At 38.0% G+C, this 26,432-nt stretch overlaps 1 protein-coding gene across 11 annotated transcripts in view; it reads left to right on the top strand.

The window, feature by feature from the left end:
* ORC3 (origin recognition complex subunit 3) overlaps positions 1–26,432 on the top strand; it is a 72,273-nt gene that overhangs the window by 39,577 nt on the left and 6,264 nt on the right. For 6 of the 11 annotated variants that reach the window (XM_074037496.1, XM_074037498.1, XM_005552396.3 and 3 more), the window contains 5 exons: positions 1,904–2,020; positions 3,187–3,266; positions 18,819–18,952; positions 22,606–22,682; positions 23,625–23,722. In XM_074037496.1, coding sequence (XP_073893597.1) covers positions 1,904–2,020; positions 3,187–3,266; positions 18,819–18,952; positions 22,606–22,682; positions 23,625–23,722 — 506 coding nt within the window. Of the gene's footprint in view, positions 1–1,903; positions 2,021–3,186; positions 3,267–18,818; positions 18,953–22,602; positions 22,683–23,624; positions 23,723–26,432 lie in introns of all 11 variants that reach the window. The other 5 variants (XR_012433622.1, XM_045391216.1, XM_005552394.3 and 2 more) reach the window with 1 other exon arrangement.

Raw genomic sequence — 26,432 nt, 5'->3', positions numbered from 1 at the left:
CCACCTAGGAGAAAAACATGTTTATATCCCTCATCGAACACTTATTCCAGGGCAGGTATGTTCCTTGAGTATGCAGTATTGCCCTATAGTGTGTAAAGTATTTATTTTCTCTCCTTATCCAAGTAAATGGAACGAAGATACTCACTTCTACTGCATCACGCAGATACTTGTACACATAGCTATTCCTCAAGGCAAAAGAAAATAGGGAGCACAAGTAGCATGCAGTATGATTATTATTCAGTAATAGAGTTCATTTTCTTCAAAATATTCCCCCTATTTAAAAGCTATTTAAGCACACATCAAGGCAATTAATGGCTTTATGCCATCTGTATGTCATGGCACACAGTAAAAAACTAAAGAACTAAAGTTTAGAACTAAAGTATACCCTCCCAGTGGTGGTTAAAACAATTTTTGATTATGGCTACTTTTGTTATGATAGGAGACATAGATTTTGTTATGATAGGAGACAGATTTTGAAATTACCAATCAACTCAAATAATGGGAGGGAAAAACATTTAGGTGCTAAAAACTTTTATTTAATCTGCCCTGTGCTTTCAGGTAATGACTCATAGATCGTTGACCAAGGAATTGATTTCCTAAGTGAGTTGGTGTTTAGGAAGATATATCATATTTATTGCTTTATAGAGGTTAGATTTGCTTGAATTTATTGATATCTGAGTTATTTTCTAAATGTTTGACCACTAAAAATAATGGGTATCTGCAAGATATTACTGAAATAAAGACACAGCTCAGCAAAGCCTTTATTTGACTTTTTAAAGGAGAAAGATATTGAAAACCGTGGCACAGATGATAATCCTTTAAGAAAATGTTACAGAGTAAGCAGTTATAAAAGGAATTGAGGCCTGAAAATTACTTCATAGGATATCATGTTTTAAAATATTTCTAAACTATTTCAGGAGGCTCTAGAAAACATCTCTCTCCCCCCAACAAAACCTTTTGAAACTGTTTTGTGAGATTAATCATCCATAGATTTCTTTTCTTTTCTTCTTTTCCTGTATCTAAATCTCTAATATGGAGAGTAGGGCTAGTTTTCGGTTGTGGGTTTTTTTTTTTTTTTAATACAAATGAGGTCTCACTATGTTGTTCACCCAGGTCTTAAACTCCTAAACTCGAGCTATCCTCCTGCCTCAGCCTTCCAAAGTGCTGGGATTACAGGTGTGAGCCACCACACCTGCATAGATTTCTTAAGACCTACTCCCTCATGTCATCATTCTTGCTAGATTCTAAATTATAAAGCTTGTTGGCTTCAGATTTATTTATTTTTTTATTCTTTTTTTTTTTTCTTAATTGGTAAAGCAAATAAAACCAGTATTGGAGATCTCAGCAAGAGGCAGGGACTCATCAGAATCACTTGTGTTTCTGCCATAGTCTTTTCATTTTCCCCTTCAAACACACTAACACACTTGAGCAGTACTTTAGGAAAAGTATACATCATAAGCAGAACTTCAGCAAGTTCATTAGGCTGGTACCATTCTGTCTGGTGATCTCACTCTTCTGATGCTAGCACAGTGGAGGATAAAGCACCTTCCCTCACTGTGGTGCGCAGCAGGTGATGGGCACAGGCAAGCATCCAATAAGGTGCTTTCTTACACACTTGTAATTTTGGGGCCCAAGGTATTGTGGGAATGCTAGAGATACCAGGAGATTAAAATACAGTGTCAATTCTAACATGTGTAAAATATCACCAGACTTGATACTAAATCGGAAATGCTCAGCCTGTATTCTGGATTTTATATGTATTTCAAATTTTCATAAATTAATTTGTAGTTTTGAATCTTCTTGTCAGTTTTCCAGAAATTTTATATAGCCATGAAGTAGGTTGTATTATTATGCTCTTTTATCAGCTGACTTATGTATTAATAATATATTCTGTGATTTTTAGGAGGAAACACAATTATTACTAGAAAACCTGCATGTTTATCATATGAATTACTTCCTGGTTTTGAGATGTCTTCATAAGTTCACCTCTTCTCTTCCCAAGTATCCACTAGGTCGACAGGTAATCCAAGCCACCTCATTTGGAATCTATGAAGTAGGAATGTTAGTATTTTCTTGCTTTGGTTTTTGTAGCATTTAGGCATCAGAATGTGAAATGAAGCCAATCTTTACAATGAGAGCATAATCTAAATCCATTCCAGCTGTACACATTACTGGTAATTGAAATTGTTTTTTGTTCAGATGGCCACAGCTAGAAACAGCCATATGAATCCCAGTGGTGTTGCTTCCCCTACAATGTTTTTGTACTAAGGCATTTGAACTTTCCTTCTTTAATACTTCCTTATCACCTATACTGAGAGAGCTGTTTCTCTTTCCTTAATGGAAGAAGGAATTTGTTTGAGAATGTTTGATAGTTAACCTTGCACTATACTCAGAATAAAAAGAGAAGCAGTACTTCTGTTCCTTGAAAAATTATGCTCAGCTGGCCTTTATGTCATACCATAAACCTATCAACCATCTGTAGAGTAGATTTTAGCGGAGGAATTCTATATTCCTAGGTCATCTTAGCTCAAAGCTTTGGAGAACAAATACCAGAATGTAAGAATGACTTGTTGGCTGGGTGCAGTGACTCATGCCTGTAATCCCAGCACTTTGAGAAGCCAAGGCAGGTGGATCACATGAGGTCAGCAGTTCAAGACCAGCCTGGCCAACATGGTAAAACCCTGTCTCTACTAAAAATACAAAAATTAGCCCGGTGTGGTGGCACACGCCTGTAGTCCCAGCTGCGAGGGAAGCTGAGGCAGGAGGATGGCTTGAACCTGGGAGGTGGAGATTGCATTGAGCTGAGATCACTGCACTCCAGCCTGGATGACAGAGTAGACTCCGTCTTAAAAAAAAAAAAAAAAAAAAAAAATAGAATGACTTGTTCATGAGGTGATTTTTGCCATTGAGCCTTAAATGAGCCTTTTTTTTCTCATTTTTCCTTTATCGGTTTCTTCTTTTAAAATGACCAGTGATATCAGCCAATCTCAGTATAGTCTCATTTTACTTTTATGTAAATTGCATTCTTATAAAGCCTGATCCATGAGATATATGCCAAGTCTATTGTTATCTAAAGAAAATGACTTTTAATAACATTAATTTTTTTGTGTTGACCAGAAATGATTTTGCCAGACTAGTAGTGTGTATACGCTTTTGGTTCCTCACAAATGTGTTGTTCACTTACAGATCAGAGAGTTGTACTGCACATGTTTAGAAAAGAACATATGGGATTCAGAGGAGTATGCATCAGTCTTGCAGCTGCTGAGGTAGTTTTGTTTTTTCTTGTTTTTCTGTTTTTGTCTGCTATAAGCCTGCCAGTAAGTAGCACCTTCCTCTAGAACCCTGCCTGCCAAAAAGTTTCATAAATAGCCATGTTGTGTCTAAGAATAATTGCATATATCTTGAATTTATCCATGTAGCTTATGATGTTTTTAATATAGCAACTCTCCATTTCTTTGCTGGTTTAACCTTGCATTTGAGCTTGTGGTTTTTAAAGGAAAATCCATGATTGTTTAGTCAAATACTGACACTACCCTATGAGAGCTCAGCTATGGATCATTTGAATCCAGCCAACTTGACATCATGGCAGGGAAAACAAGTTATTCATGAAAAGTGAGGTCACCATGTCGCCAATCTGGTTGAGTGGAGGAAGAGCATCACTGGGTGAGATGTACCCAGTGGTCACAGCTGACCTTGATTAGGAACAGCAAGGAGTAGGCAGTGGCCTTGGTGCCTTCCCCCACCTTAACATTGGCTAATTCATAAATTATTTATCTAATAATATACAAGTAAATAAGATATCTTAGTGTTAAAGTTATTATTTATATTACTTGATTTCACTTCTTATATATATAGTTACTTTTTAGTCTTCCATAAAAATAATGACACTTGGATAGTGATAAGGGGAAATCAAATGTGAGCTAAGTTTCGCCAGTTTTATAATTTTCCTCAGAGGTTGTAAATGCTTATATAAAAATATTTTAAAGAAGTCTGAAAACTGAATATTTATTAAGTCTTGCTTTCCTCTGGGCCCACAAGAAAAGAACAGATGGGCACAGTAGGAGGAAAATTCACACTGAAAGCACTTTAAATCCAGAGACTTCATAATACAAATATTAGTAATCTAGCAGGTGCAGCTTAAGATAGAAAATGAATTTCATGCTATCTGGAAAAATATCTCCCCATGGAAACTAGATTACCTCTGAAAAGCTGTGTTTTATTTCATTTTTTAAAATCCCAATAAGATTTATTTTTTCTTATTTTTTTAACCCATAAGGAAACTAAAAATTCCCAATAAGATTTCTATGTATTTATAAGCTTATGTTAACTAGAGTATTTCTGAGACTTATTTTGCTTTCTATTCAAGTAAATATACCTATCTTATACACCCAGTTGAATCTTCCAGGGTTTTCTCTTTTAAGCTTTGTGATTAGTAATTGTCTTCCTTCTCCAGTGAGATGTTCCCAAATTCATAGATTCTTTTGTCAAAGAGGAACTTGTTCTTTTTGTTCTGAACCTCCCAACACCAGTTGTCTTAGGGTACAGTCAAGAACCAAGAATGCCAGTTCCAAAGAAGGGTAAGGAAACATGAGTGGCAGTAGTAATGGTGACAGCAGTAACCATTGCTTATTGAAGGCTTGCTGTGTGCAAGGCACTTTGTTAGGCACTCTCAGTACATTTTCCAATCTAAAACTCTTAATATACCTTTATGGTAGATATTATTAGTCACACTTTACCCCTGAGGAATCTGAAACACACACAGGCATTAAGTGACTTGCCTGAGACCACCTAGCTGCTGAGGGAACCAGGATTCTACTCCAGGTCTTACTTCAAAGCTGTTATACCTTCTGCTATTCTTTGCTAAGATCTAAAATACGGATTTGGAGATCTGAGTACAGCAGAAGCAAAAAATAGAAAGTGAGATTTCATTTTGCTAAGCTGAGGTCAGAAACATGGGCAGTCAAAAGCAAAGCAATGTAAAAAGCACTACGGGTCAAATATAATACCTACAGCAAGGACAGGCAGCAGTCTGGGTCCTAGAAAAGAGGAAAGGAATCAGGGAACCTCTGGGCTGAATCAGCCTTTTCTCCTTTGTACAGATTTGGTGTAGACCAGAAGTCGGGGACACTTTTAGTTAAGGCATACTCAGTAGGCATCACCTAAACTTAACGAGACCATTCTCATCACCTGTCTTGAAACTTTATTTAACTCATTACAGAAAAGACTAAAATGATCCCTGAATGACGCTTTGGAAGGAATAACTGGTAAGGTACTATTAGAAACATAATCTAATTAAATTTCTTACTTGAAATTTTTTATAAGATTCAGCTTAAATGATTTTTCAGGAAAAAATCCTTTTTACAGATTGAGCATCTCTAATCTGAAAATCTGAAAATCAAAGTCCTCTAAAATTTGAAACACTTCAAATTTCAAAACTTGATGAGCACTTGTGATACCACAAGTGGAAAATTCCACATCTGACCTCATGAAATGGGTTGCAGCAAAACAGAGGCACACCACACAGTTTATTCAGCTTGCCATCATTTGTTGCTGGTGTTTAACACTGATACAGGTATTACTTAGTTACACTGAACACATTATTTTTTCACTGTACCAATGGTGTGTCCTGTTTTTTAAGTGTTAAGTACTTATATGTGAATAAGTGTAAGAAAATGGTTGCATATGAATTCAAGAGTCAATAATGATGGGATACCAAACAACTACAGATTGATTGTCCATCTAGTTGGCCGAGATAGTGACACCTTTGCTTTCTGATGATTCAGTGTACCTTGTTTCATGCACAAAATTATTTAAATTATTGTATGAAATTTCTTTCAAGCTATGTGTACAAGATGTATTTGAAACATAAATGAATTTTGTGTTTAGACATGCATCCAATTCTCAAGATAATCTCATTATGCACATATAGCAAATATTCCAAAATCTGAAAAAATCCAAAATGCAGAACGCTTCTGTTCCCAAGTATTTCACATAGGGATACTCAGTCTGTATGTGGAAGCTGACACGTTTAAATAATCTTAGATCAGATGATATCCAGCCCATTCAGAGTAGTATGGCTGTAGACATCCCTTTACCCCTAATTCTTCTGCTTTGTTTGGGAAGAACATGGAAGAAAAGGTGACTTCTGCCCCCGCTGCTCTTACCCCCACCATAGTGGCCTTTGGCGAGGCCTCCTACCTTCCCCCAACAACTCTCTTGCGTGTTAGAGAGAAGGGGCCCTCCCAGCACAGAGTTGCATTCCTCCCCCCAGTTTATTCTAATTTATTAATTTAGTCCCACCCCTTCTGAGCCTACAGCCTGAGGACTGCAGAGTAGCTGCCCCAGCCCCTCCCAGGTCTGACCCAACCTGGGGAGTGGGACAAGGCTTGGGTGTGGCCCTGTTGGAGGTTGATCTTGCTGTTTTTATTTCTTGCCTTTATGTTTGTGTTCTGTGATATTGTTGAGAAAGAAGAGGCCAGGCACAGTGGCTTATGACTGTAATCCCAACACTTTAGGAGGCCGAGGTGGGCAGATCACTTGAGCTCAGGAGTTTGAGACCAGCCTGGGTAACGTGATGAAACCCCCACTCTGCCAAAAATACAAAAAAAAAAATTAGCCTGGCATGGTGGTGCACATCTGTGGTCCCGTCCTCGGAGGCTGAAGTGGGAGGATCACTTGAGCCTGGGAGGCAAAGGTTGCCTTGAGCTGAGATCGCACCACTTCACTGGGGCCTGGGTGACAAAATATACATATAAAAAAAAATGTATATTTTTGAGCCTGGGTCTCAAAAATATACATATAAAAGAAGGAGAAAAAAAAAAAAGAAATGTGGGCAAAGCAGAAGGAGGTGGATTCAAACCCCAGTATGTCACGGCTCATGCCTTTTCTTTAGTGGTGGGAGACCCTTATCTTATAAAGGGAATGTGTCCCCTTTCTCAACCTCTAGTGTATTTCACAGAAAACAAAACCTCCCAATAAAACTGTTGAAACCTGGAAAATAAAACAAACAATATGTCATCTACTTGATGAAATATCTGGTGACCATTTAAAAAATATTTACAGCGACTCTGTAATAATGTGGGAGAATGTTTATGTCACATATTTATTAGTGGAAAAAGACCAACATAATTTTATATCACAGTTATTTTTTAAATGTATGCAACAGACATTGATGTGTGTGGGGAGCATGCAAGTGTGCATTTATAATATATGCCATGATTGGACATGAGCGCAGTGGTTCTGCATGTGTTCTGCCTTTCCTTGCTCAGTCAACTCTTGGAGTATGAAGACCACATCCCTATATGGGATATGAGCGGGTTAATTTTTCACTCAACCCTGTGTCATTATATAAGGATATGTTTCCATTAAAAAGCCATTTGGGAACAGAAAGTAGTAACAAATGATGCTAACCCAGCAGTGAACTAGGTAAGTACAACTGTTTTTCATTATCAGATGTGAAAGACTGTAAGAGGAAAATTGTACCCCTCTATTAGAGAGAATTTCTAAACACCCATCTAGAAATCAAACACTAGGCCAGTAATTTTTCATATTTTTAAAATTCACAGAACCTTGCATAAATAAGGTTTTAAGGGTTATTGTAAATCAGAGCCAGCTGGGCACAGTGGCTCACGCCTGTAATCCCAGTGCTTTGGGAGGCTGAGGTGGGGCAGATCACGAGATCAGGAGATCAGGAGATTGAGACCAGCCTGACCAACATGGTGAAACCCCGTCTCTACTAAAAATACAAAAAATTAGCCAGGCGTGGTAACAGGCACCTGTAATCCTAGCTACTCGGGAGGCTGAGGCAGGAGAATCGCTTAAAGTTGGGAGGCAGAGGTTGCAGTGAGCTGAGACCTTGCCATTGCACTCCAGCCTGGGCAACCAAGCGAGACTCCATCTCAAAAAAAAAAAAAAAAAAAAAAAAAAGTCAGAGCCTCAACTTAAAGGAGTATGTTGGATCAGCCAGCGCTGAAGAGTACTACACTCTTATACCAGTAGCAGTGGATTATTGAATTGGGGATAATGAAAAGTGTGCCCCATGTCTTAGGGGAATTTATGTCCCCTACCTCATCAATTGAGAATTACTCATCTACAGTTATTCCATTTTCTTTCAAATAAGGAAACCAAGGCCAGAAACATTGACTTTTGTACAGTTGATAGAGCTGAAACTCTTTCAACCATATTCCAGTTACTTAGAGGTGATAATAAAAAGAAATTTATGGTTTTGTGGCCAGTAGTCCATGTTCAGAGTGTATCCAAAATTTTAAACCAGCAGAGCAAGCTTCTGTGGACTCAGATCCCCCCCACCCCATCCTGACACTAGTCATATTGGCACAGGACACAGATATAAATGAAAGGAGCCACAGTGTCTAGTCTGCTTATCCTAAGTATAACCTTATGAACTTGAAAAGAAACAGACTTACAAATCGAAGGTGATTGATAGCTGGAGGAATTTACCTTAGGCTAAAGGAATTATTCTAATTTCTGAGTAAGGCTTTTGACTTGAACAGTAATATATTAGCAGGTCAGCTGAGCTTTCATTGAGTTAAAAAAAAAATGAATAATGATACTAACATTTGATCACTTCAGCTTAGTTCAAAGAGACTAGAAATTTGGACTCTAAGTAATGCATGATTTCCTGACTTTGCAGATCAACTTTAGGTAATATTTAAAGATCTACTTAGGAAAAATGACACAGCTCCATAATCTATGATATGCTTCCTAATAAGCTAACTTATGATGATGTAGATTTATCTATCCAAGAGCTTTATGAGACTACATCATTAAAATATAATTTCTGGCAGGGCACAGTGGCTCACACCTATGAATTACAGCACTTGGGAGGTCAAGGCAGGCAGATCGCTTGAGCCCAGGAGTTAAAGACTGGCCTGGGCAACATGGAGAAAACCCATCTCTACAAAAAAATACAAAAATCATATGAGTGTGGTGGTGCATGCCTATAGTCCAAGCTACTTGGAGGCTGAGGCAGGAAGATCACTTTAGCCCAGGAGATTGAGGCTGCAGTGAGCTGTGATTGCACCACTGCAGTCCAGCTTGGGCAACAGAGTGAGGCCCTGTCTCAAAAAAAAATAAATAAATAGGCCGAGCATGGTGGCTCACGCCTGTAATCCGAGCACTTTGGGAGGCCGAGGTGGGTGGATCACCTGAGGTCAGGAGTTCGAGACCAGCCTGGCCAACATGGTGAAACCCCGTCTCTACTAAAAATACAAAAATTAGTGTATGGTGGCACATGCCTGTAATCCCAGCTACTCAGGAGGCTGAGGCAGGAGAATCAATTGAACCCGGGAGGCAGAGGTTGCAGTGAACCGAGATCGCGCCACCGCACTCCAGCCTGGACAACAGAGCGAGACTCCGTCTCAAAAAATTAATAACAAAAATGAAAAATAAAATAAATTAATATAATTTCTTTGTTTTAGAAAAGGAATTGCCAGTCCTGAATTTTCATCACATCAGGGCCTTCACAATTATCTGTAGGCTTACAGATGATGAAATCAGGCTTGGGGCAGAATGTTAAAGTTTTCTTTAAAACAAAAGATATTGAGAGTCACTGTTTTTCATGTAATGGTTTCCAGGCTTCAATGTGCATAAGAATTAGCTGAGATACGGCCAAGCAAGGTGGCTTATGCCTGTAATCCCAGCACTTTGGGAGGTAGGCGGATCAGGAGGTCAAATAATTAGCTGAGATATTAATCATTTCAGCTCTTTCCCCAGAGCTTCTGTTGGGAACACTGGTATGGTGGTTCAGCAGGAATTTGCATTTAACAAGCACTCTGGCACGTTCAGACAGATGGCCCAGGGACTATACTTTGAGAAATACTTCTAGAAAATAAAGGGGGAGGTAAAAAAAAAAAAAAAAAAAAAAAAAAAAGCGGGGACGGGGGGAGCTTTTGAGGAAAAAGTGACGCTATCAAAGGAAAAGTATTTGTGGAGAAGCTGAATGGCTGTAGGCAGTTGATCTCAAATTGGCTCCAAAACTGGACTGAGGTGTTTACTAATAGTGAGCTAATGGTTTTTATCACAGTAAACAGAAAAAAAGATCTGAGTTTGTATTTTGTTTTTCTTTATTAAACATTTAGTGCCTACTGCCACTTTTCTGCTAGCAAAATGAACAGATAACTAGGAAATATTAATTTTAAAAACTCAGAAATAACTCATCAAACTTTGACTGCTTTTTTCTTTCTTTCTTGTGAACTCAGGGTTATATAGTCATCCATCACTGTCTGTGGAGGATTGGTTTTAAGAGGATACCATAAGTTCCATATATGAAATGGTATATAGTGTTTGCATATAACCTCTGCACATCCTCCCATATATGCTAAATCATCTCTGCATTACTTATAATACCTAATACAATATAAATGCTATGTAAATAGTTGTTACACTATATTGTTTAGAAAATAATGGCAAGAAAAAAGTCTGTACATGTTCTATACAGTCTCTCCTCCTACCCCCCAAAATAGTTTCAATCCAAGTTTTAATCCACCAATGTGGGACCCACAGATATGGATGGCTGACTGTACTTTTAAAAATTACATCAATAGGCCAGGCATGGTGGCTCACACCTATAATCCCAGCAGTTTGGGAGGCCGAGGCAGGAGGATCACCTGAGTTCAGGAGACCAGCCTGGCCAACATAGTGAAACCCTGTCTCTACTAAAAATACAAAAATTAGCCAGGCATGGTGGTACACACCTGTAGTCCCAGCTATGAGGGTGGCTGAGGTAGGAGAATTGCTTGAACCCAGGAGGTGGAGGTTGCAGGAGTTAGCCAACCTGGCTAACATGGCGAAACCCCGTCTCTACTAAAAATACAAACATTAACCTGGCATGGTGGTGCGTGCCTATAATTCCAGCTACTCAGGAGGCTGAGGTGGGAGAATCACTTGAACCTGGAAGGTGGAGGTTGCAGTGAGCCAAGATTGTGCCACTGCACTCTAGGCTGGGTGACTAAGTGAGACTCCATCCAAAAAAAAAAAAAAATTGCATCAATAAAGTATGTGTGTATTTGAACTTAGTAAAGTTGCTTCTAACCATGTGATGAATTAAATTTATTCTTTTTGATACATTCCACAAAAAAGCATGGCATCCCACAAAGGGCACCATGACTTCTAGGTGCTTCCCAGGATGAGCCAGTTTGAGAACTGTTCCCTTTAGAAAAAGTGTTCTTCACAAAGGCATTAGGTTAGGAAATTAATAATGATTGCATGGTTATTGCCTTGCTCATCCATTAAAAAAAAAAAAAGGTTTTTTAAATGCTTTTTTTTTTGAAACCACTGATCAGATAACAAAGATAACCCTGGTCCTTACCTATACAGAATTTTGGTCAAATGATTGATGTAAACAGTAGAGAGCTGTTACAAAGCTCTCTACAAAGTAGTAAGAGCTGTGGTGGGTCAGGACTAGGGTGCCGAGAAACCAGTAGACTGGACAGTTAACCTCCATTTGTGGGATTGGACAGCTTCTCTAGGAAGTGCCACCTAATATGAAATATGAAGGCTTAGGAGGAGATACACATACTTTTGGTTTCTGTTTCATTGTTATGATACTACATAATTACTTTGTTGTGTTAGTCCTCAAATAAGACAGTTTCTTATTTCTACATGCTTTTTTTTTTAATGTGCTTTTTATTATTTTTACATCTTTTTTGTTTTGTTTTGTTTTCTTAACTTCCAGTCTTCGTTGATATATTTACATTTGCAAGTTTGAATTCTGAGTATTTTTCAAAACTGGCTAGTAATGGTAATGTCTGTTTAGAATTTGAAAACTCATCAGGCAAAAGATGTTTTCATTAGCCATGGATTGGCCAGTTTTTTCTTGTAGCCTGTTCTTATAATCAGACATTTATATAATTAATACTTAACCAGAAATTATGGACTTTCTGCGTGATGAAGCAGAACACTCCACTGCCCTGCAGGATGATTGCTTTTAATGATTGCTTAATGATTATCTTCGTCTTAGTTAAGAAAACTTTTTTAAAAAATGACAACCTATAAAGCCTTTATTGTTTTTCTCAACTCCTGTGACAGATTACCTATAAAGCTTTTAATACATTAGATATCACAGGCATTTTTTGGACCATTTACCTGATAGTGAAATAATTTTTTTTTTTTTTTTTTTTTTTTTGAGGTGGAGTCTCGCTTTGTCACCCAGGCTGGAGTGCAATGGCGCGATCTCGGCTCACTGCACGGCTCCACCTCCCGGGTTCACCCCATTCTCCTGCCTCAGCCTCCCAAGTAGCTGGGACTACAGATGCCCGCCACCTCACCCAGCTAACTTTTTGTATTTTTAGTAGAGACAGGGTTTCACTGTGTTAGCCAGGATGGTCTCAATCTCCTGACCTCGTGATCCGCCTGCCTCGGCCTCCCAAAGTGCTGGGATTACAGGCATGAGCCGCTGTACCCAGCCAGTTGTGAAATAATTATTTCTTAATCAAGTTGGATAAAGATAAATCGCTCTTTTGTGGCATTAATGAGACCTATCTTAGACATGTTTTTTTTTTTTTAAATTTCTCTTTAATCTCACATGGTGGCTTTCAAACTTGTTAGTTCTGCTATTTTCTTTACAATTTTATTCTTTATTTTAAAACAAAATGTTAGTTGGAATGCACCAAAATTGGAAAGTATTGTCTCACTGTCTCCAATTCTTCTCCCATTCTCTCTTTAACTGATTACAATTAGGTTTTTGCTTCCAATCACAACTAGTTTGATCAAAGTCACCAGTGACCTCCATGTTCCTAAATCTAGCATTAACCTGTTATCAGCATTTGACAACAGTTCATCACTCCTTTCTTAATGGACTTCTAGGACTTTCTTGGTTTTTCTCCTACCTCAGTGCATGCTCCTTCACATTCTCCTTTAGTGCTTTCTCTTCTCTCTGACATCTTAACATTACAGTGTCCCAGGGCTTAGTCATAATCCTACACCTCTCTCCTCAGTGCCAGGCTGTTATGTCCATTTATGTCCTCTTTAATACCTCCACTTAGATATCCAATACACACCTCAAAGTTAACATACCCCAAACTGAACTCCTGATCTTCCCCTGAAATCTGTCATTTTCCTACTGTCTCTTTATCATTCTGATTGTTCAAGCCAAAAGCCTGGACTCTGCCTTCATAATTTATCCAGAATCAGACCTCTTCTTGCCACCTTCCTTCACTTGTACCACCGTAGTCCAAGTCATTGTCATCGCTCACCCGGATTATTGCAGTAGCCTCCTTTCTGGTTTTTCTGCTCCCCTACAGATTCTCCTCAAAGTAGCAGTCAGAATAGTCCTTTTAAAATATTTCAGATAATGTTACTCCTTTGCTCAAAACCCTCCATTAACTCCGCATTTCATTCAGAGTAAAAGCCGAATACAGTGACACTACATGACCCCCTCCACTCCCCACGTGGCCTCTCTCTGATTACTGCTCATTTTCTCTCTCCATATCAGACATCTTGGTCTCCTTGTTGTCTTGAATATTCCAGACATGCCCACTATGGAACCTTTGCACCCATTGTCCTGTCTGCCAGGAAAAGCTCTTCTGGATATTTGTATGGCTAACTTCCTTTCCTCCTTTACATATTTGATCAAATGTCATCTTTTCAGTGAGGCCCTAACCATTTAAAAATGGAAATCTTCCCCCTCCCGTGACTCTCATTCTGTTCAATATTTTTCCATAACATTTATCAATTTTTAACACATATATCATATATATGATATAGATAGATAGTGTTTAGTGTCTTCTCCCAGCTCTCCCACTAGAATGTAAGTTCCATGAGGACAGTGATTTTTGATTTGATAAGGTGTACCTCAAATGCCCAGAACAGTGCCGTATGTAGTGTGCATTCAATAAATATTTCTTGAATGATTGGTTCATGACTGAAAAAGGAGTTGAAACCCAGTTTGAGAAATGCTTGTCTGATACCTACACTCAATCCTTAATTTTTTATTCGAGGTGCTATATATAAACACACTTTTTTGGAATAAGGTAAATATTTTGTAGTTGTTTTCAAGTGATCTTCAGTTAGGTTTGGTTTATCCAAAGTGCTTGGCCGGCTGCAGTGGCTCATGCCTGTAATCTCAGCACTTTGGGAAGCCGAGGCAGGTGGATCACTTGAGGCCAGGAGTTCAAGACCAGCCTGGCCAATACGGTGAAACCCCCTCTCTACTAAAAATACAAAAAATTAGCCAGGCATGGTGGCATGCACCTGTAGTCCCAGCTACTCGGGAGACTAAAGGACGAGAACTGCCTGAACCCAGGAGGCAGAGGTTGTAGTGAGCAGAGACTGCACCACTGCACTCCATCCTGGCAACAGAGCAAGACTCCGCCTCAAAAACAAAAAAAAAACCAAAACCCAAAAAAAGGTGCTTGCTATAGTCATTCTAATAATCTAAGTGATAAAATAAGTCTTTTTCTGATATTACCCCTTGTATTATATAAGTTCGAAAACCAGTCATCCACTGTTAGCTATTTGCACTTCAGATTTTTTTCCACACACAAATGTATATTAAATAGTACTATATATGGTGTTCCACACTTGGCATTTTTTGTTTTTTGTGTGTTTGTTTTGTTTTTGTTGTGGTGGTTATTTTGGTTTGTGCCTAATCTACCATGGATGCCATGTTTTGAGATGCAATATAGCATGCTCAGTAAGAGCATGGATGTCAAGCTAGACTGCCTAGGTTCAAATCCCAGCTTTGCCAATTACCAGCAATTGGATTCTGGACAAGTTTACTTAAGTTCTCTGTGCCTTTGTTTTCTCATCTCTAACATGGGAATAATAATAGTATTTACATCATATTGTATCAAATGACACTTGATACACAAATGTGATTATAAATGTTAGCTGTCATCATTAGTATTACATATTGCCCTACCTCATTGTTTATCATCACTATATAATATCATGTTTTTAAAGTGCTTTTTATTTAATCAGACTTTTTTTTGATATATATTTAGATTGTTTCTAATTCTTCACTATTACAAACAATAATCATGAGCAGCAGTAAGTCTGTATATTTGTATAACTATTTCCACAAAACAAAGGTAGATGTAAACATATTGAGTCTAAAATATAAACATTGTTGTACAGTATACACTCACACCAACCATGTACCAATGTGTATTTCCTACAGTCTTGCTGCTGCTGGATATTATCAGGCTTAAATATCTTTCTTGGTTTTCTTCTAGTATTTTATGGTTGATGAGCTAGTTCTTTTTCCCTGCTCCCATACCATACTTACATTTTTATTCTATCTGAAACGCATTTTTGTGTATAATGTGAGATAGGGGTCTGTTTTTTTAAAATAGTTAATTCTAATACCCGATATCTTTTCCCCCACTGATATGAAATGCTATCCCTGTGACATAACAAACACCCAATGTACACCTAGATCTCTTTCTGAACTCATTCTCTTCTGTTGACCTGTCTATTCCCAAGTACCATCAATTTTAATAACTGTGGCTTAACACTTTAATATATTTACAGCCCCACCATACACACTCAAGTGTACACAGATTGTTGCTGTTTTTTAGAACAATTATTCCAGATACATTTTAGAATAATTTTATTAGGTTTTAAAATTTACAGCCAAGCGCCATGGCTCACGCCTGTAATCCCAGCACTTTGGGAGGCCGAGGCAGGCAGATCACCTGAGGTTAGGAGTTCGAGACCAGCCTGACCAGCATGGAGAAACCCTGTCTCTACTAAAAATACAAAAGTAGCTGGGCATGGTAGTGCATGTCTGTAATTCCAGCTACTTGGGAGGCTGAGACAGGAGAATCACCTGAACCCAGGAGGCGGAGGTTGCGGTGAGCCAAGATCGTACCATTGCACTCGGGCAACGAGCGAAACTCCATTTAAAAAAAAAATAGAAATAAAAATAAAATTTACCCTGTGGAATTTTGTTTCAAACTGTTAAGAATATAGATTAATTTGGAACAATTTGTATCTTTACAATAGTGAGTGTTAAAATGTCTGTTCATTTATTCAGGGCTTTCTTTTATTATAGGTCATACATGTGTATTATAATGTGTATTGCTGTGTATTCTGTAGCTTTTGTTTCCATTTTGAACATGGGCTTTTTTTTTCATTATGTAGTTTAATATAAGGTATTGATTATGTATATATGCATGCATATATAAGTATCTTTTATTTACTCACTTTTTTACACACTCTTTTTTTTTTTTTTTGAGACAGGGTGTCTGTTACCTATACTGGAGTGCAATGGCATGATTGCGACTCACTGCAGCCTTGATCTCCCAGGATCAAGCAGTCTTCCTACTTCAGCCTCCTGAGTAACTGGGACTACAAGCATGCGCCACCATGCTGAGCTAATTTTTTCTATTTTTTGTAGAAATGAGGGTCTCACTTTGTTGCCCAGGCTGGTCTCGAATATCTGGGCTCAAGTGATCTTCCCATCGGCCTCCCAAAGTGCTGGGATTACAGGCATGAGCCACCATACCCAGCTCTTTTACACTCTCTATTTTATTTACAGTTCTTAGATTTTCTAACTTTACAGTCACATCGTATGAAATGATAAATTTCATCCTCCTTCCTAACATTTATACCGTTTCTTTTTCTTAATTTATTGTAGCATCTAGACTCCAGAATGATGCTGAATAATAGTGATGATAGCAGGCAGCATTGATTCTGTGTGTGTACAATTTTACTGGAAAAAACAATTTTTAATGACTTCATTGGGGTTGGTTAAGTTATTATTTCTAATCAGCCTTACCTCAAGTCTTGTCATTTTACATTAATCCAGAGAATACTTGGGAAAGTGTAAGATCTTTCTGCTCTGGAAGCAAAACATAATCTTGGGCTAAGAATAAGAGGACTAGGCCGGGCACGGTGGCTCACACCTGTAATCCCAGCACTTTGGGAGGCCGAGGTGGGCGGATCACCTGACGTCAGGAGTTTGAGACTAGCCTGACCAACATGGTGAAACCCTGCCTCTACAAAAAATACAAAATTAGCCGAGTGTGGTGGCACATGCCTATAATCATAGCTACTCGGGAGGCTGAGGCAGCAGAATTGCTTGAACCTGGGAGGCAGAGGTTGCAGTGAGCCAAGATCACGCCATTGTACTCTAGCCTGGGCAACAAGAGTGAAATTCCGTCTCAAAAAAAAAATAAATAAATAAGAGAACTAATAACTATTTGAATGCCTGGCAATTTAAATCTGAGTACCTTCTCCAGTCAAATGCCACATTAAGAGTTATGACTAATGAAGTTTGCTTCCAAAGTTATATGAAATAATGCCCTCTTTTTTGGTCTCCTGGAGAATAGGCTAGGTTTGGCCTTCCTTGATACTCAATTATTTGGAGCTCCAAGTGGACAGTAGCTGTTGCTGCCCCTATCCTGGGAAGCTAATCCTTCATGTGCTGCTAACTTGGGTTAGATCTTCTGCCAGCCGTACCTCACCCGTCTTTTCCCTCTAAGCAAGTCAGTGCGTGTGATTCCTTGGACACCAGAAATGCTAATCTTGTCTACTTGAATAGGCCTAAAGGTCAGGTTTAACAGATTGTTCAAGTGTATGTGACTTTGAGTTAAGTTTCTTGTCATAACTCTATCTGGGCAATAGAAGGCCACAAATTTTAAATCTCAAATGTAATCAAGTATGAAATGTCTTGGCTTATTTTTCCTTGACCAGTTAGCTGCCTTTCACACATAAAGATTATATCTTAAATAATTATTGTAGAAAGAGGAATATATAAGTTTTAATACTTTAAAAAAAAAACTCTGGGGAAATTTACTATTTGGTCTACCCCGAACAATTTCCATGTTTAGTGGTTGTCTACTTTTTGTTGTTGTTGTTGGGGTTTAAATTTTAGTTCAGGTAACCAGTTCAATTTCTCAGTAATCATAGTCTATTTAACTTTGTTTCTCTTTCTCCCAACTTAGCAATATTAGTATTTCTCCTCATTTTTTTATTATGAAAGATGTCAAACATAAGTTAATTAGTTGTATTACAAAATGCCCACATTCTGGATTTGTCTGTTACTTCATGGTTAATATTAGAACTTTTAATCATCATAGTTTTAATGACTTAGGTGCACTTGCTGAGAATAATTTGAGTATTTGTATAATGCCACTGCTTAAAAATTCCTAATATTGGTCTGATTCCTTTTGATGCCATTACTGAGTATGATCTTAGTGGAGAAATCCTGTAAGCTCCAAGAACAAGGTCCTAACTTTAGAATATCTGTGTTTTCTCTCCATTTCTAACAAAGATTTCTTCTATAGCTGTGAATGAGCTACTCAGCCACTCTGCCTGTGCTATAAATAACAATTAGAATTGCCTACTTCATTTAAAATTCAGTGGGTTTACTGACTGATGTTTATAAAGCCCATAGGAGACGTAAAGCATAGTTTAAATGGTGATAATTAGAGAAGTGAGTGTAGTACTTATATTTTTGGTTCCTTTAAACAAGTTTATATTTAGCACATGTCATAACTTCTGTAGACATTTCTTATTTCATATGTATGTTTACATCAAAAGAAAGGAAAACTATCATTAAATGCCTACTATACAATCTGTATAGTAACTTTGTTCTATATTACATAGTGTTAGAGCCACACTATTAATCCAGTCCTTTGTAAATTTTCTAAGCTACACTTTATCATGAGGAACCTTTAAGAATTCTTCTGAATGTCACATATATGGAGAAAATCTCTCCAAAAAATGTTGATAGCTACTAATGAAGAATTTCTTTTATCTTCTGAGCAGAAACATTTAATATACATTAAATAAAATGTTTTTGAAGTGTTAATTTTCTAGTTATATTACATTTCCTGTCACTGACTCTGTTCTAGGATGTTGGCAAAGGATGAACTGATGACCATACTTGAGAAATGTTTCAAGGTTTTTAAGTCTTCTTGTGAAAAGCACCTTGGCAGCACAGCTAAGAGAATAGAGGAGTTCCTGGCCCAGTTTCAGAGCCTCGATGGTAAGAGTGTATTATTCTCCCAATTCTATTGGCCATGACAGTCACTTAACTAAAATGGCATGGAAAACCCCACCTTCTGATGTGCCTAGAGATGAAGAGATAAAGTAGTTCATGATCAGTCAGTATGCCACGCCTCATAGTATCACATTTTAACAATCACAAATAGGCCAAATGTTTCTCTTCTAGATTTGGTTTAAACAATGAAGAGCATCAAATGGGCAGAAAAAGAAATTCTTTCTCCAGTTCGACAGTTTGGAGGATTTGTCTTTAAAAAGCCAACAAAAAGAAATAAAAAATATTGGAAAGAGTAGCAGGGTGTCATAATTAAGAAATCTTTTTAGAGGTTTTTTCTTAAGCATTTCATCAAGTTCTTTATAGATTTCAAAAGCACTGCATAAATCATTTGTAAGCTTGAAAAATTAATAGCTATGAACTGCTTTCACAGCAATGAGGCTCATTGGTATGTTGATTACCAAAATCTGCATGAGGCTTACTTTAATCGGATTTACAAAAGCTAGAATCTTTCAGTCCTAAATTAACTGAGGCAGCCTGGCACTCTTCACTGTTGGAGGGTTACAGTTTCTCTCTTTTGCTTGACCTCCACATGATCATTTATAGATCCTGAATGCTTAGGGTGTCTGATTATATATAGGTAGCCATGTTCTGTTCCCTAAATGCTAGCTTTTCATGGGCTCTCTTCTTGCTGTTTCTAGCACCAAAGTATGGTATTCTTTTAATAGAACAATAACAACAACAAAAAATACTGGTGTGTACCTTTTAGTTTTCCCAAATTTAGGGCAATTTTTTAATGGAGTTTTGGGGGAAAAGGTAGTTTTTTATATATATTCACATAGAATTGGACATGACATGTTGAAAATGTCTCATGTAAAATGTCCGTTTTAATCCTTTTTTATGTTTGGCAAGTACTTCTTTGTCTTAAAAATCTTTTGGCTTTAGGAAACTGCTTTTGCAAAAATCTTCTCATATCTCTCCATAGCTGCAATGCGAGGCACTTGATGAGTGCTCAGTCATGGAAGATGAAAGAGAATGTTTGCCTGACTAGAATGGCCTGAGCAGCCAGAGTGCGGAAGTCATCAACAGGCACTAAGGGGTTTTCTTTCAGGTTATGTGTGGGTATTGCTCTTGCCACTGCAGCATGAGCTGAACTACTTTTCAGAACACAAAATTTTAAGGGCTGGATATTGGTATCATTAAGATCGTTGAGTTCAGCTATAACCAGAAACTAAAGTCTAGGAAAAGACAGTAGCTTGTTTGAGATCACACAGCTAGTGGTAGCACTCAGACCAGAGCCCATCTCTCTTAACCACTAGTTCATTGTTTTTCTATTGCTGATTCACAATTTAAATACACCCTAGTAGCGATCATTGGATCAGCAAGGGGCCACCCCCTAAGTACATAAATAGAGTAAAAGGCTTAGAAAAATAAAAGGTAAATAAGGTGTAAATTTCAATCTTTTACAAAATTGGATTTATGGAGATTTCTGTAAAAATAAACGGCACATACAATTTTTCATCTTTTTTTGCTGGATACCATTAACTAGAGGTAATCTAGATAAAATTTTAATTAGAGCTCATATTATATGAGCTCTAATTAAAAAACAAATTCTATGCTAGAACTGAATAAAGGAATGCAGCTTTTGAAATGGGAAGGTTGGAGATTAAGATGATTAGTAGCCTAAAGAATAAAGAATTTTACAAATTAAAGCAAAACCACTGTCTTGAAGAAATGTCTGTTATTTCCTAATTTTCAGAAGTGACTCATTATTAATAATAAACTGAAATTAAAACTCCCCACATTGGATGAGTAGAAATATTTGGCTATATGCTATCTCTGTTCCTTAACATTTATTACATATTACAGTTTGGTTTTAAAATTACAGTTGGGAAGAGTTAAGTAGGGCAGAGTGTCATATCAGATTTTTTTGAGACAGGATCTTGCTGTGCTTTCCAGGCTTAAGTGCAGTGATGCAGTCATAGCTCACTGTTACCTCAGAGCTCCTGGGCTCAAGTAATCCTCCTGCCTCCACCTCCTGAGTAGCTAGGACTACAGAAAAGGGCCACAACACCCAGCCGATTTCTTTTTTCTTTCTTTGGAGACAGAGTCTCCCTCTGTTGTCCAGGCTGGAGTGCAGTAGCATGATGAGCTCACTGCAGCCTCTACCTCCCAGGAACGATCCTCCCATTTCAGCCTCTCAAGTACCTGGGACTATAGGCACGTCCCACCATACTTGGCTAATTGTTTTGTATTTTTGTAGGGATGAGGTTTTGCCATGTTGCTCAGGCTGGTCTCGAACTGCTGGGTTCAAGCAATCTGCCTGCCTCAACCTCCCAAAGTGTTGCGATTACAGGCATGAGCCCCGTCATCAGCCTAATTAATTGTTTTTGTTGTTTTTTTTTTAAATAGAGATAGTGTCTCACTATGTTTCTCAGCCTGGTCTCGAACTCCTTGTCTCAGGTGATCCTCCCACTGTGGTCTCCCAAAGTGCTGGGATTATAGGAATGAGGCACTTCGTTCAGCCCATATTAGATTTATTTCAAAGATATATTGGGTTTATTAACATGTAGCAGACTACATGTTAATGACATGGGACAAAGAAACTAGTAGACATTTTAACCTTTAGTTATGTCTTTTTTGAACTAGAAATTACTTATAGCTAAAAAGCAGTTTATTCTTTAAGCCAGTACATATTCTCCAGCTGCATTCTCCTGTCATCGTTTTAGGCCAAACAAACCATGTGTGTGGAGTTCACAAAACCCAACCTGCACTTGAAGGAGAATATGAGAGCCTTATGCTCTCTAGAAGGAGCACAGCTATACATTTAAGCAGTTATGGTTTTCTTTCCCTTTGCTAAAGAACCATGATGCCTTTACGTTTTAGTGGATTATTTCAAAACTCTTAGACACTACCCTCTTCATACTCAAATTGTGTTGTTTACAATCTTGACATAATCAAAGGAAAACAGGTTTAAGTTTGTATGATTTTTTTAAAAAGCTATGTATAAATAACATCAAAAATATTTGAGACTCGCTGGGCGTGGTGGGTCACGCCTGTAATCCCAGCACTTTGGGAGGCTGAGGCGGGTGGATCACCTGAGGTCAGGAGTTTGAGACCAGCCTGGCCAACATGGCAAAACCCCTTCTCTACTAAAAATACAAAAATTAGCCAGGCATGGTGGCAGACACCTGTAATCCCAGCTATTTGGGAGGCTGAGGCAGGAGAATCACTTGAACCTGGGAGGAGGAGGTTGCAGTGAGCCAAGATGGCGCCACTGCACTCCAGCCTGGGCAACAGAGCAAGACTCCATCTGGGAAAAAAAAAAAAAAATTTTTTTGAGACTTTTTGCTGTTGGTTTGAGGGAGTTTTGTTAGATTGTATTTTGTTTTGTTTTCATTGTGGTAACACTTCTAAAATTCAGTAGCTGGTTTTTTGAAGACATCACTACAGCACAAGTTATGTATTATTGGCCTTCAGCTTCTGTAAGAAATCATTTATCAGATGGAATCTTGATCTCTTGCCACATTAAAAATATATATATAGGTGAAACTTTTACTTCCTTTGGAATAGTAGAAATGTTTGTTCTTTTGACTTGGATTTACCCTCATTGATGTCTATTGGTTTTGTATTAAAAGCAGAAAACAAAGAGGAAGAAGATGCTTCTGGGTCACAGCCAAAGGGGCTTCAGAAGACAGACCTGTATCATCTTCAGAAGGTCAGATCACTTTCCTTCCTTCCAGGTGCATCCTGTGACACTCCCTTTTTTCAGTTTGTGCTCTAGATTAGCTCTGCCTGAATGTTTTTGTTTTCATTTTTAAACCACAACCAGGAACAAAGCAGACTTTTAACTCACTTCTAAGTTGAACATCCTGTTAGTCCCATTGCCATCATCACTCTACATATACCCATTCTGGAATCTACTAGCTAACATAGGTGGAAACCATTCTGTGGGCTCAGCAAGAGAAAGAATTAGCTAGCAATAAGAGAAAATGGGAACATGGCTGCACAAAAGAAATCTGATTTTTTATCTGATGTATTTTTCTGTTTGATCAAACTGAGAGATTTAAAAGAGCCTAACTCATTAGTTTTAGTTACTTTTCTTGATTTTTTAAAATGCATATTCAAGTACAGAGTGGAAATTGAGCCACAGAATGTCCAATATATTCTTTTTGAGATAGTTCTAACTTTAGGATCTTGATTGTCAAAATGAAGAACCTTCTTTGTACTATGATACCAAATTATGATAAATGTAGAGTAAAAGTTCAATCTAAGTAAAATAAAACACATGGAACCTATTCTGTTAGTGTGGCAAAAAGGCAAGATTTTTTTCTTTATCCTGTTAAGTCCTTTTCTTAAATGAATTAATGAACTGTGGATACTGAGCACTCTGCCATGTAGTTTAGTAGTAAAGTGAACTGCCCTTTTCCTCTTTCCCTAAAAATTTACTTGTATATTATAAAGCAAAACACCTTTAAGGAGAGATTCTTGCCAGACCTTAAAAATAAAACGAATAAACAAAACCCATTTTGATCTTTCTCTGTACATCCTGTCTTATGGAAAAGGCATCAGCTGCTTCTATAGAACTTAGCAACAGAGCTCCCTCTGAGGGGTTTTCTGTCTCAGGATCACCAGAAAAGGTATGTTCTTTTATCCATAGTCCTTATTGGAAATGAAGGAGTTAAGAAGAAGTAAGAAGCAAACCAAATTTGAAGTACTCAGAGAAAATGCTGTGAACTTCATTGACTGTCTAGTGAGGTAAGTCTAAATTTAGCTCTTAAGAGCTAAAAATCATGCTGTTTTTCCAATAACACTAGTGTCATAGCTGTCTATAGCCAATCCAGAACATTTTTCTCCTAGGTTAGGCGTTACGCTTTTCATGTCTCTCCATCCAGCTTAGAATTGTAATTTTTATTCCTTTTCCATCATTATCAAGATGTATAATCAAATGACTTAGTTCATTCTTTTACTCTCAGTTCAAGAATATAGGCTTAAATTTGATCTACTTCATTAGGCCAGGTGGGGAGAGATGAGTTAGAAAGTGAGTGTTTCTCCCCTATCTAATAACAAAGTATTTATATTACACTTAATCTTTGCTAGGAGTAAATGCTGGATCTGAGCCAAGCCCAGAAAACAGAGCAGACTAGCCATGCTGCTCTATTTTATCCTAAAGAAAGAACATTTAATTCTAAACAATGCCAGCGCACCTCATTATCAGGTGCACTAAATTTATGTTGAGACATGTGCTTGGTAAATTTAGAAGTCTACCAATCCAGCCTGTATTTTAGGATGATTCCTTTTTAGGAAACCCAGATCATTCTGATTCATGGATTTCCCAAAAGTCAGCTTTATGTAGCTGTGTAAAATCACCCACCTAATTTTGGTGGAAGTTGGGCATGCTACAGAAAAAAATGAGAAGTGTGCAAAAGAAGATGATTTAATAACCTAAAAAGTGTGGTGAGGGGGGAACATGTTTATTATAAATTTTAATAGCAGTTTAAAACCCAACAGAAGGCTAGGCACTGAATAAAGTACTGAGAAATAGCAGCACAATTATTAAAGAGAAAGAGTGCTTTTCTGACAAATTACATGTCTTTTCTGAAAGTTAAAAGTTTTGTTTTCCAGAATAATGTGGGGACAGTCATTGTTCCTACTTATTGGGGAGAAATTGCTAATGCCATGAAAAGGTCCAAAACGGTCAACCTGTAATCCCAGCACCTTGGGAGGCCAAGGTGGGCAGATCACTTGAGGTCAGAAGTTTGAGACCAGCCTGGCCATCATGGTGAAACCCCAACTCTACTAAAAATACAAAAAAATAGCTGGGCATGGTGGCGCACACCTGTAATCCCAGCTACTCGGGAGGCTGAGGCAGGAGAATGGCTTGAACCCAGGAGGCAGAGGTTGCAGTAAGGCAATCGTGCCACTGCACTCCAGCCTAGGCAACAGAGCAAGACTCCATCTCAAGGAGAAAAAAAAAAAAGTGATGAACTGCAATATTGGCCAAATGCTGGTCAAAAATTACATTTTAGAACTCATAGAGTTAACCTTGCCCTACTGGGCTTTCCTGTTCTTGTAGAGTGTCTAGCCCCAAACTCTTGACTCTTCCCTTTTACCAAGTAGTCACTAAAAATAATTTTACAATGTGATTTGCCAATTTTAGGCCAAATGTCAGGTTCCCGAGTTCTTACAAATTCCAAATTGTAGGCTCTGAAACCACATCAGCCATTCCCCTTTCATGATCCTTCACCTAATATGTCTGACTTTTTACCTTTCTGAGCAGTTGTTGAAATAATCCTCAGTATGATTAAATGTGTTTTGTTGTAAAATCACAAAATCTCCCATACTAGGATTTAGTGTCTTTACCAAGATTGTCCCAGGAGGGAAGAGATTAGAATTATAGCATGTTAAAGCTAAAAGAGAACTGAAGAGTCAGTCCTGTGGCAGCTAAAGCCCAGAGAGGGGCTGTGACTCATGCAAGGCCACACAGTCTCATTCTCCTGACACCTGTCAAAAGGCTCTCTCCATTTCTTTATACTGCCCTCAATGGCCACACCACAGACATCTGGGCAGAGCTTGGGGTTATGGAGAAAGGATGTCCTTTAAAGACAAATATAAGCAGGAGACTTCAGGAGGCAGAGTTCACAGTATGAGCAGCTCTTGGCAAAAACACAGGCAAGAATAAGTTGCCAGATCTTAAGAGCTGAGAATAAATTACCACTTTCTAAGTTACTGTTTTTGCCAATAGCAAGCTTCAACTTTGTAGCCCTTGTTGATACTAATTCTACCAGTTCCTTCAGAACCAGCTCTTTCAGGGAAGGCCTATCATTTGTCTGGTCTGAATCCAAAATGAGCATAATGCAGTGCTCTAGTGCCAGACTCATCGCTTATTTCTTCTCACGTAAATAAGTCACAGAAATATATTTCTATGCCAATCTCCAAGTCTACAGTCAGATAAAAATTCTAATGTATAACATATTTGTCATTGTTGTTGTTCAACTAATGTAGCCAGTGGAAACAAAATTAAGGCAGATATTTTATTTTTGCTCTGATGGTTCTTTGAGGATAGAGAGGTCTTTTGCCTTGGGAAATGCTTGCATTTCTATAAATCACATGTAAAAATTGACTCTGTCTGGTTGCCTTGTTAGATATCCAATCCTTATTACATAGCAGGGACTGCAACAAGATCTTTTAATGACAGCCATGTATAACGATTGGGAAATAACTGCATGAGGTTAGTGTAGGAAGAGTTTATGGTCAGAAATTACAAATTGGTAGCCAGCCATCACAGAAACTGTTTCCTGAAGCTACAGCTAAGTTAACTTAACCTTGAGTAATTAAGATGTTAACAGTATCTGAGGTATAGAATACTGGTCCTTAGTGAGGATTAAGTCAAAATCATACACTCTTTGCAAGCAAGTTTTGTTCCAGTTGACTCTGGAGAAGGAGCAGCACCTAGAATTAGAATGAG

The sequence above is a fragment of the Macaca fascicularis genome, chromosome 4 (assembly GCF_037993035.2).
Source record: "Macaca fascicularis isolate 582-1 chromosome 4, T2T-MFA8v1.1".
NCBI classification, from domain to species: Eukaryota; Metazoa; Chordata; class Mammalia; order Primates; family Cercopithecidae; genus Macaca; species Macaca fascicularis.
Note: the sequence above shows the minus strand (reverse complement) of the source record. Positions and strands in the feature narration are given on the sequence as shown.